Genomic DNA, 12,103 nt, shown 5'->3' with positions numbered 1-12,103 from the left:
ATTCTAGAAGGAAGGTTGAGATTACCGAGGATGACCTAGTCATTACGCCGTTCAGACCTGCCTCAGTTTTACAAGTCTTGAGATTAAGGTCACGAGCTACCACACCTGACTTTGTTTTTTGTTCTCTAACATCATTTATTTATTTAATAGCCCAGGCTGGCCTTAAACGCAAGATCATCCTGTCTCTACCTTCCAAGTGCTGGACTACTGTTTCGCGGAGTGGGGAGAAAGGGAACCACCTCAAAACCTTCCCGGAGTCAGCAGCGTGATGCTCTACCAGGGAAGAAACGTTTCCTGAACGGCCGTCAGGGGGCGACACAGCCCGCTTGAGCCTCGTTGCCGCAGCCACCCCTCTTCTTCCCTCCCCTAGCCCCTCTACCCCGCGGGCTAGCCAGCCAGTCGCAGTCCTTTATCTGGCCGGGAGTGCGGAAGACTCTGAGAACAGCCCCGGGGATTGTCCTAAGGCAGAGGCAGGGCGCCTGTCGGTAGAGTTACTCAGCCAGCACTGAGGAATCCCAGCACAGAGAGTCAGAAGGCCACATAGCCAGGTTACTAAGTCACAATTCTGTTGTTCTATGTTTTTACCGTCCTGTCGGGCGGAAGTCCCACCTTGGCATGAACCCGGCAAGGGCTGTACCACTGGTTACACTCTCAGCCCTTAAAATATTTTTGATGGCAGAGGCAGGAGGATCTCTGTGAGTTCGAGACCAGCCTGGTCTACAAGAGCTAGTTCCAGGACAGGCTCCAAAACCACAGAGAAACCCTGTCTCGAAAAACCAAAAAAAAAAAAAAAAGTTTTTGATGGGTGCCGGGCGGTGTTGGTGCACGTCCTAAATCCCAGCACTTGGGAGGCAGAGACAGAAGGATCTCTGTGAGTTCGAGGTCAGCCTGGTCTACAAGAGCTAGTTCCAAAAGTTACAGTCTCCAAAGTTACAGAGAAATTCTGTCTTAAAAAAAAAATGTTTAAGGCTAACCTTAAACTCCCAACAGTTTCACCACACCCTTCCTAATAGCTGCACCATCTTCGGGCTTGCTATAATTACTGACAGATAATCACACATACACCTTTTTTTAAAGACCTATGTAGTACAGGCCTTTCTATATGGCCAAGAATCACCTTGAACTCCTGTTGAGACTGCTCCACCTTCCAAGTGAAGGATGATGTACATACCCTACCACAGTGCATTGACAGAGTAGGCAGTTGGGGTGTGGATGTGCAGTGGTGGGGATGGAACCCAGGTTTTGTGGGGTTTTTTTGTTTTTTGGATTTTTCGAGACAGGGTTTCTCTGTGGTTTTGTAGCCTGTCCTGGAACTAGGTCTGTAGACCAGGCTGGTCTCGAACTCACAGAGATCCGCCTGCCTCTGCCTCCCAAGTGCTGGGATTAAAGGCGTGCGCCACCACCGCCCGGCTGAACCCAGGGTTTTGTGTATGCTAAACAAGCACTCTACCAGCTAACTACAGCCTCCACTCTCTAAGGGAATGCCTGAGGCAGGGTGGAGCACACCCCAAGGGGGATCTCTGTGAGTTCTGGGCCAGCCCGGTCTACACAGTGAGTTCCAGGACAGCCAGGACTGTTACCCAGAGAAACCCTGGCATAAGAAAAAGAAGAAGGAGGGGGTAGAGAAGAGAAAGGGGAGGAGGGGAAGAGGGGGAGGAAGAGGAAGGGAAGAGGAAGTAGTCGTAGTCATGGGGGGTCACAGGAATGCACGATCACGCCCAGTTCTATGGTGCTGGGGGTAAGTCCAGGGTTTCTTGCTTGCTAGGCCCATGCTCTACCAACTGAGCTCCTGCCTTAAGGTTTTAGGTAGCCTCTGCTCATGGAAATGAGATCCTTCCTGATCATCAGCTGACTCAGGGCAACCTGGGCTCATCTCATCCCTGAGGGGAGGGAGGGTGCAGATCCCTGAGGCTCACTGACCACTGACCTGCCAGCCTAGCCTGGCCACTGTGAGACAAAGTGCACACACGCGCACACACACAGACACACCCAGGTGCACACACACGGTGTACTCTCACACACAGGTGTACACACACATGGTGTACTCACACACACAAGTGTACACACATACACACACGGGTGCACACACATGGCTGCACTCACACACACACAGGTGTACACACATACACACACGGGTGCACACACATGGCTGCACTCACACACACACGGTGTACTCTCACACACAGGTGTACACACACATGGTGTACTCACACACACAAGTGTACACACATACACACACGGGTGCACACACATGGCTGCACTCACACACACACAGGTGTACACACAGACACACGGGTGCGCACACACATGGTGTACTCGCACACACAGGTGTACACACAGACACACACAGTGCACACACGCACTCACACACTCACACACTCACACACTCACATGCGCACACACACGGGTGCACACACACATGGTGTACTCACACACACAGGTGTACACACACAGGTGCACACACAGACACACACAGGTGCACACACACATGGTGTACTCACACACACAGGTGTACACACATACACACACGGGTGCACACACGCACTCACACGTGAGCACACACTTGCGCAAGCACACACACGCACACACTTTCCAAAAACAAGGTGGGGAGCCCAGCTGGTGGCACAAGCTTTTAATCCCAGCCCTCTATCTCCCTGCAGAGACAGGCAGATCTCCACAGTGATTTTCAGGCCAGCCAGGGCTACAGAAAATAAACAGAACAGGAGGCAGGCAGATCTCTGTGAATCTGAAACCAGCCTGGTCTACAAGAGCAAGTTCCAGGACAGCCTTAAAAACTACAGAGAACCCTGTCTCAAAAACAAACAAACACAAACAGGAATAAAGAACAAGGTGTGTTTGTGGGGAGGTGGCCAGTGAAATGACTCAAAGACAGGTCCCACAGGACTGATGGATTATCTGGTAGCTTGTCCTTTGACCTCCACACACATACACAAAACATAAATCTAATATAATTTTAAAGCAAGGTGGATGTCTCCTAAGGAGGGGTACATCTGGGATTGGCCTCCAGATTTAAATGTGCCTGGCACAAAGCCAGCAACAGTCTCCTGGGCCCGAGATGCTTTCACAGGGTAAATGGAACTTAGAGTCCTGGGCCCAGCTCCCTGCCCTGGAATCTGAAACTCAAGGCCTATTTAGCTAAAAAATTCATGAAACTGAGCGCTTCAGTGGGAGCAGAGAACAGACTAGCTCTGTCTCCTCTCAGCCAACCCAGCCCTGCCGGGCCTGGCCCAGCCCACTCCGGCTCAGTAGCCATCACCATCCCCCAGAGTTGGTGGCCTCGCCCCAGTTTGTCCCAAATATCTTGTCCTCCCCCAGACCTCAGCTTCTACTTATCAGCCTCCTTCCCTTTTCCTCTCCTCTTACTCACCGTGATGATGGCCTGCTGTCTCTCTCATACCTTCTGTGGTCCCTAACCCTGTACGGTTAGTTTCCTGCTGGCCTCGGGCACAGGGTTTCATTCCATAAGGGCCCTAGATGTAGTGACTATCCTTCCCATCCTACCCCTGCCCCTTCATTGTAAAATATTCTAACCAAAATGTCTGGATTATGTAGGGAACAGCCTCTGGAGAAAGGGCAGCCCAGCCACTGGGCCTGAGAGTTCAGGGTAGAGGGTGGGTATGCCAGCCAGTCCTGTAACAGGTAGGGACTGAGGGATGCTGGGGGATCCTGGAGGTCAGGTCCACTTTGATGTGTTAAATAGGCACCTCAGCCTGTGGTCCCTGGTTAGACTTGGCACTCACCATCTTTCTTTCTTCAAGTCTTTCTTTGTCTCAGGTTCCCCTGTGGAGAAGTGCCTCTGACCCCCACCCATCCTGTGCCCTGGGCAGGCTTGTAACCACGAGTATTCTTGATGGTTTTAAGTTAAGGTGTCCAGCACCCCAGGCTGGCCTTGAACTCCCGAGTGCTGGAAAGTCAGCCTATGCTTGTACATACTGTACATATTGAATTTCAATATCTATTTTAAAGCATTTACATTTTTTTTCTTTTATTTACCTGTTGGGGGCGGTTCCTGTGCCAGGGCAACACCAGGGACGATCACAGGGCAACTTGCAGCAGGTGGTTCTCTCCTCCAGGGATCAACTCCCTTGGCTGCCTTAAGCACCTTCTTTACCTGTTGAGCCCACCTCACCATTATTTGAAGACTTTTGTGGTAGAGGAATGAGGAGAATGCTTGGTGGGTAAAGCCTGAGAATCTTCCCGAGCCCCCACAGAAAAAGCCAGACGTGGCAGAAACACAGTGGGTCCTTGGAGCTGGCTGGCCAGCCAGGATGTCAGGAGGCCACCCGGGTGTTCTTGCTTTGTTGTTGTTTTTGTTTTTTTTTTTTTGTTTTTTTTTTTTGGTTTTTCGAGACAGGGTTTCTCTGTAGCTTTGGAGCCTGTCCTGGAACTAGCTCTTATAAACCAGGCTGGCCTTGAACTCACAGAGATCCACCTGCCTCTGCCTCCCAAGTGCTGGGATTAAAGACATGTGCCATCGCCCAGGTGCTCCCAGTTGTTCTTGTGGCTAAGCCAGGGTCTCACCCCATCCCGCTGGCTGGCCTGGAGCTCCTTATGTTAGCCAGGGAGGCCTTGACTTCAGAGACTCCTACTCACTCCCAAGTGCTAGGATTACAGATGTGCTCTGGAAAAAATGAAACAAAAAATAAATATTTTTTTCTTCTTAGAGACAAGGCTTTTCTGTGTAGAGCCCTGGAGATCAAAGGTGTGTGCCGCCACCACACCCAGCCGTGTCTCTCTGAAAACTGTCATTCGTTCACGCTATTTCCATACAAATGTATGCCCACATGTCATGTCTTACCAAACTCACTTTCTCCTCATCCCCCGCCACCCCCAATGCTATATGGGACCAAAGGACTAAATATATAATTTGACAAAAATATGCCCAGGAATCTGCTGTACAATTTTGGAGAGGATATGGGCTTCATAGTCCTGCTTCCTGGGATTTAAGGCCTTGTTCCTCCCCATGCTCACTGTGTGGCAGTGGGGAAATTGCCTAACCTCTCTGAGTTCTTTCTTCATACTGGAAAGTTGATATAAAGATTTCACACAGGACAGGAACAGGAGGAGAGGAGAAAGGGGAAACTGTGGTTGGTATGTAAAATAAATGAAAACAAAAAGAGACTTCATATAAAAATTTGTACCTTGCCAAGCAGTGGTCCACACACCTTTAATCCCAGCACTTTGGGAGGCAGAGGCAGGAGGATCTCTGTGAGTTCAAGGCCAGCCTGGTCTACAGGAGCTAGTTCCAAGACGGGCTCCAAATCCACAGGGAAACCCTGTCTCGAAAAACAAACAAAAAAATACAAAACAAAAAAACAAAACCAACCAAACAAACAAAAAACAACTGTTGTGACGAGAGGCTTGGTTCAGAAGTTAAAGCTCTTCCAAAGGACCTAGGTTCAATTCCCAGCACTCACATGTTGGCTCACAACAGTCTGTGATTTCAGTTCCAGGATCCAATGCCCTCTTTCGATGCATTAAACCTTGGTCTCTATTACAGCCACAATTATCTCTTTAAAAATTAAAAAAAGTGGGGGGGAGCCTAGGAGGCATAGAAGTCTTTGTGCTTCCAGATGAGCAGTAGGGGAACCTGGAATGTTAAACACGGGGAGTTGTTCCTGCAAAGGAAAAGATGCTTACCCTGTTATCTGCCCAGAGTGCTGGGAGTAGGCATGGTTTATAGCCTGGTAACCACGGTGATAACTGTGTGGCCTGGCCAGCACCACCCTCGATCCTCCCCCAGACCCTTATCAAGAGCTTGTCAATCTATGATACCTATCTTTAGCCAGGCGGAGGTGGCGCACTCCTTTAATCCCAGCACCTGGGAGGCAGAGGCAGGCGGATTTCTGGTCTACAGAGCAAGTTCCAGGACAGACTTCAAAGCTACACAGAGAAACCCTGTCTTTTTTTTTTTTTAAATATTTATTTATTTATTTCTTATGTATACATTATTCTGTGTGTATGCCTGCAGGCCAGAAGAGGGCACCAGACCTCATTACAGATGGTTGTGAGCCACCATGTGGTTGCTGGGAATTGAACTCAGGACCTTTGGAAGAGCAGGCAATGCTCTTAACCACTGAGCCATCTCTCCAGCCCGAGAAACCCTGTCTTGAACTAATTAATTAATTAAAGAAAAGAACATTGCTCTGCTGGCCATGGTAATCTACACACACACACACACACACACACACACACACACACTGCTGAGTAGTATATACTCTTAGTTTCTGAGTCATTTCTCCAGCTCCTTATTTAATTAGCCTCATAATATTTGTTTTATTATAATTTTATCTGTATTTGTATTTGTTCCTTTGAGTTCAGTGCCCTCAGAGTCCAGAAGAAGAGAACATGAGATCCACTGGATCTGGAGTTACAGGTGGTTGTGAGTTGTCCAGCATGGGTGTAAGGATCTGAAGTGCTCTCTGCAAGAGTGAGTGCTAAGTGGAGCCGTCTCTCTAACCCTTATTTAAGTTTCCGAGATGTTTTCATGTAGCCCAGGCTTTCCTGAAGCTGGAAGTTCTGATCTATTTGTACACTGTGCCCAGCTCTTTGCTTCCTCCCATGGTCCACGAAGAGCCAGACTAAACTAACAGACTCTTACAGTTTCCTCCCTCCCTGTTTTTCTCACTTTCTTTCTCTGCAGTGGCTGGGGATGGAGGTCCTGAGCCTCACTTGCTAGGCAAGTGCGCTACCACAAAGTCACACCCTCTTCCCTTTCTCTATTTTAAGCATTTTCCATTTTAACTATTTTTTTTTTTTGGTTTTTTTCGAGACAGGGTTTCTCTGTGGCTTTGGAGCCTGTCCTGGAACTAGCTCTGTAGACTAGTTTCGAACTCACAGAGACACAGAGATCCGCCTGCCTCTGCCTCCCGAGTGCTGGGATTAAAGGCGTGCGCTACCATCATCACCCGGCTTAACTATTTCTTTTATTTTTTGGTTGTTTTTTTTTTCCCGTTTGTTTGTTTGTTCCCAAGACAAGGTTTCTCTGCACAGCCCTGGCTGTTCTGAAACTCTGTGTGTAGACCAGGCTGGCCTTGAACTCAGAAATCTACCTGCTTCTGCCTCCAACTCCTGAGTAGAGGGATTAAAGGCATGCTCCGCCTGGCACTCCTGAGTGGAGGGATTAAAGACTTGCTCTGCTGCTGCCCGGCACTTTTACATTTTTAAAAACTTGTCTGTGTCACTGGCATGTGTGGTAGTCAGATGAAAACCTGCAGAAGTTTCCTTTCTCCTTTCACCCTGTGGGTCTTAGAGATGTTAACTTTGTGGCAAATGCTGAGCTATCTTGCTGGTCTCGGCTTTCCTTTCTTAAAAGCGATATGTACTAAAAGGGGCAGAAGTCAAGTCCCCACAATCATGTTCGGTTTCCTGCCACCTGGATACCCCACCTTATTCTTGAATGTCATGGAAGAGATGTCTTCTCCCATTCAGCATTTTAACACTTCTTTATTTTAGATGGTGTCTGTCAGTGTTTTAAACATTTCACTGCCCAAAGAAAATTGCTTTTGTTTATTGAGACAGGGTCTCATATACCCCAGGCTGGCCTTCAGCTCTCTGTGTAGCTGAGGCTGGCCTTGAACTACTGCTCCTCCTTCTTCCGCCTCCTGATTGTTGGGCTGGTACCTGTGTGACACTACACCTGGCGATAATTTTTTTAAAAAATGGCCTCACAGTCAGACAGTATTGGTTTTTTTTTTTACTTGTTTGTTTGTTTGTTCCTTTGTGAGTGCACCACACGCACGTCTGGCACCCACGGAGGTCAGAAGAGGGTGTCAGATGCCCTGGAACTGGAGTATAGATGGTTGTGAGCTGCCATAGGTACTGGAAACTGAACCTAGGTCCTCTGCAAGAGCAGTCAATGGTCTTAACAGCTGAGCCATTTCTCTAGCTCCTCCACCTTAGTTTTTTTGTTTTGTTTTTCGAGACAGTTTCTCAGTGTAGCTTTGGAGCCTATCCTGGAACTCACTCTGTAGACCAGGCTGGCCTTGAACTTACAGAGAACTACTAGCCTCTGCCTCTCTCAGGTGCTAGGAGGCAGAGGCAGGCAGATCTCTCTGAGTTCAAGGCCAGCCTGGTCCATAAGAACTAGTTCCAGGACAGGCTCCAAAGCTACAGAGAAATCCCGTCTCAAAATCCCAAAACAAACAAACAAACAAAGGTGTGCTTGGCCACCGCCCAGCATATGTGCGTATATACATACACAGACACACACACACACACGTACACACACGTACACACACGTACACACACACACGTACACAGATCGCAAGAAAGAAAGAAGGAAAGAAAGAAAGAAAGAAAGAAAGACAAACAGAGAAAAGAACTCACTATGTAAAACAGGCCAGCTTTGATCCTCCTACCTGGGCCTCCTGAGTGTGCCACCGTGCCTAGATCTCTTCTCCTTTTGCACTCTGAGGCAGCCTGTTGCCCATATTGGCTTTAGATTTGCTCTGTAGCTGAAGATGTCCTCAAATTCTGATCCCCCGCCTGACTCCCGAGTGCTAGGGTGCTGAGGTGACAGTGTGCTCAGCATTCTCTTCTTTACGAAATAGCCTTTTAAGGTCAGACATATACCTTTAGTCCCAGCACTTGGCGACAGAGGCAGGAGGATCTCTCCTATTCTGGACTACATAGCAAGTTCCAGGACAGCCAGGACTGTAGTGAGACTTAGTTTTAACAACAACAAGCTAGAATCATCAGAGAGGAGCGAACCTCAATTTAGAAAATGTCTCCATTAGACCGGGCTGTAGGTAAACCTGTATGGAGTTTTCTTAATTAGTGATTGATGGGGGAGGGCTCAGCCTATGCTGGGTGGTACCATCCCTGGGCTGGTGGTCCTGGGTTCTATAAGAAGGCAGGCTGAGGGGGCTGGAGAGATGGCTCAGAGGTTAAGAGCATGGACTGCTCTTTTGGAGGTCCTGAGTTCAATTCCCAGCAACCACAAGGTGGCTCACAACCATCTGTAATGGGGCCTGGTGCCCTCTTCTGGTCTGCTAGCATACGTACAAACAGAATATTGTATTCATAATAAATAAATATTTAAAAAAAAAAAAAGAAGGCAGGCTGAGCAAGCCATGGGGAGCAAGCAGTAAGCAGCACCCGTCTATGGCCTCTGCATCAGCTCCTGCTTCCGGGTTCCTGCCCTCACTGCTTTTGACGATGAGCTGTTGTACGGAACTGTGAGTGAAATAAACCCTGTCCTCCTCAAGTTGCCTTTGGTCTTCTGTCATGGTGTCTCAATCACTGCAACAGTAACCCTAAGACAGAGAGATAGCTCAGAAATTAAAAACATTTGCTGTTTTTGTAGAGGACCTGAGCTCAATTCCCAGCATTCACATGGTGGTTCACAACTGGGTTAACTCCAGTTCCTGGGGATCCATCCCCCTCTTCTGGCCTCTGAGGGAGGTCACTGCATGCATGCACTTGGAGTGTATACATACATGTAGTCGCTCATACCCATAACATAAAAATAATTAGAGGCCAGCCTGATCTACAGAGCTAGTTCCAGGACAGGCTTCAGAGCTACCCTGTCTCGAAAAAAACCAATAAATAAATGAATAAAAATAAAAAAAATCTAAAAATCTTTACTAATGACTTACTTTTTACTTGTCTATGTGTCTGTGCATGCATGTGTTTCCCATAGTTCTTATAGAATCAGCATTGGCACTGACACCCTTTGGATCCTTTACTTTCCGTGACTTCTCTCATGACTTCATCAGTGAGACTACTCCAGGATGAACGTGGTTGGAGTTTCATCTTTCTACCGCTTGACTATTTTCTTCCTTTTGTTTTTATATATCTATGTGTATGTGTGTGCACATATGTGAGTAAAGTGCTTGTAGACGCTAAAAGAAGGCATCAGATTCTCTGGAGCTGGAGTTGAACTCAGGTCTTTAGGAAGAGCAGGTAGTGCTCTTAGCCACGAAACCATTTTGCCAGCACCCCTCTCCCCGAGGTCTCACTATGTATATAGTCCTATCTAGTTGGCCCAGAACTAAAAGAGAGCCTCCTGTTTCTGCTTCCCCAGTGCTGGGATTAAGGATTAAAGTGAACCACCGGTCCTGGCTGCCACAGAATTAACCGCTCCTCAGTTTTTATTCCCTTTTGACCTGTGTTCAAACTCCCAAGTTTTTGACAATCTCATGAATGGACACCTGACAATTTTTTCTCTTTTCTCTAGCTCACAGTCAGAGATCAATACCCGGGAAAAAGAATGAGTTGCTGGGCCGTAATGACTCATGGCTTTAATCCTTAGCACTCAGAAGGCAGAAGCAGGAGGATCTCTGAATTCGAGGCCAGCCTGATCTACAGAGCGCGTTCCAGACAGCCAGGGCCACGTGGAGAAACCCCGTCTCGAAAAACAAAAACATACAAACAAATAAGAACCACTGACGAGCAGCTGCAACCTACTAGGTGTGGTTCACCGAGAAGAGTGAGCCGCGAGAGTCACTGGAAATTGGAAGGTGGCCGCCCCCCAACTCCCGGTCCTGGCCACGCCCCTCAGGCGCTGGGCTCCCATTGGTGTGCGCGCTGGGGGCGGGGTCAGCCAGGGTAGGGCGGGGCCTGCAGCGCGCGTTGCCTCCCGCCGGCCTGGGTTGGGGTCGCGCTGGCTTCCGACTCGGCTCCCCTGCGGTTACCGCCATGGAGGACGATAGGAAGGACGGAGTCTATGGTAGGAATTGCCTCCGGCCTGGAGGTCGCCTGTGTGACTTGGGAAGGAGGGGGGTTTTGAAGAAGGACAACATCTGAGAGCCTTAAAACACTCGTGGCTGCAGCCAGGACGAAGGCCCTTCTGTCCGCGCCCTCAGGCCTCTGCATCCTGCGCTGGTTAATCCGGAGCGTTTGTCCCCAGCCCAGGTTGTCGCCCGTATCCCTTCCCTAGGATTCTCAAGCTTACTCCCTTCCTCCTGAGCGATGGGCCGGGGAGTAGGGCGCATGCTCCTCCCCTGGAGGTCCCGTTATCTGGGAGGATTAGATGGTGGGCGGGGGAGGGGGCGTGCGGCAGTAATAGATTGGGGTCTGGGCAGGAACAGGGCCCCGACCTCTCCACATGTCCTGTCTCCTCAAAAGCCCAATGTTCTCTGCATCTCTGCCATTTACACCCACAAGTAGCGGTCCCAAGCTTTGGTGGGGAAACTAAGATAAGGTTGGATGCACCTGTACACAGGGGTTGGGCGCATACCAGTTCAGGGAAGGGCAGAAATAAGGGTGCCTTTGATGAGGGCAAGCGAGGAGCAATTAAAAAACTTTCCCTGCCTGAGAGGATTATTGCGGGGGGTTCAGGAGACTGGGACCCTACCCTCTGTGAGGCCTGAGGGCAGCCTCAGCTACTTGGAGTTGGGGGTGGGGCCAGGATGCGGCTTTCTCACCCCACCCGACTCCGGGTTCCCATGAACTGGGTGTTGAACTCTGAGCCTCCTTCCTCTTATCTATTTTGGGTTCCCTGGGGGCCCAAATCTGTCACGAGCCTTAAAAGTGGTGACATGGTTGAGACTATGGCAGAGGAGCTCTACCCCCCCCCCCCCCCCCCCCGTTCTTCCACTTTGTGTGACAGGAACTTCCTGGAAACTGCTAGACTCTAGAGTAGTGGGGAGGGGGCCGGAAACGGTTCAAAAATAACTAGAGAAGCAAGTAGGCTCTCCCTGAGCCTCCTCTTGTTTCCCTGGTACTGTGCCCTAAAGAAAGAAATGAATGGGCAGATGGGAGAGGCTGCGACCCACCCTGCCCAGCCTAAAGGACCTAGCCTCCCAGGGACTTTCTGGGGGCACTTGAGTTGCCAGCCCCAGACCACCAGAGGGGCTCCCTGTCTGAAGCCCCAGGCTCTGGGGTCACTCGTGCTGTGCAACTCTTGGGTGTGGTTGTCTGTCTCTGGTGTGGGAATCTCAGTCTGAGAGTGTGAGTATGCTTGGGTGTCGCGTCTGAGGGTATGTGTAGTTGGTCTTCTTGACGTCTGTTTGGAATAAGAATGGGGCAGAGTAAACAAGGCTTTGATTTGCCCACGCTTGAATTTGGCTAAAGGGTGAGACTGTGTGGGGGTGGGTGTGTGGGTGCAGAGGGAAGCTCTGTACAGGATGGAACTCAG

General features: G+C 49.5%; 1 protein-coding gene across 3 annotated transcripts in view; it reads left to right on the top strand.

The window, feature by feature from the left end:
* Window positions 1-10,568: 10,568 nt before the first annotated feature.
* The window catches only part of Slc44a2 (solute carrier family 44 member 2 (CTL2 blood group)), a 33,096-nt gene continuing 31,561 nt past the window's right edge, over window positions 10,569-12,103 (top strand). For all 3 annotated transcript variants that reach the window (XM_075966644.1, XM_075966642.1, XM_075966641.1), the window contains exon 1: window positions 10,569-10,693. In XM_075966644.1, coding sequence (XP_075822759.1) covers window positions 10,663-10,693 — 31 coding nt within the window. In that variant the 5' untranslated portion in view covers window positions 10,569-10,662. The remainder of the gene's footprint in view (window positions 10,694-12,103) is intronic.

The sequence above is a fragment of the Microtus pennsylvanicus genome, chromosome 3, assembly GCF_037038515.1.
Source record: "Microtus pennsylvanicus isolate mMicPen1 chromosome 3, mMicPen1.hap1, whole genome shotgun sequence".
NCBI classification, from domain to species: Eukaryota; Metazoa; Chordata; class Mammalia; order Rodentia; family Cricetidae; genus Microtus; species Microtus pennsylvanicus.
Note: the sequence above shows the minus strand (reverse complement) of the source record. Positions and strands in the feature narration are given on the sequence as shown.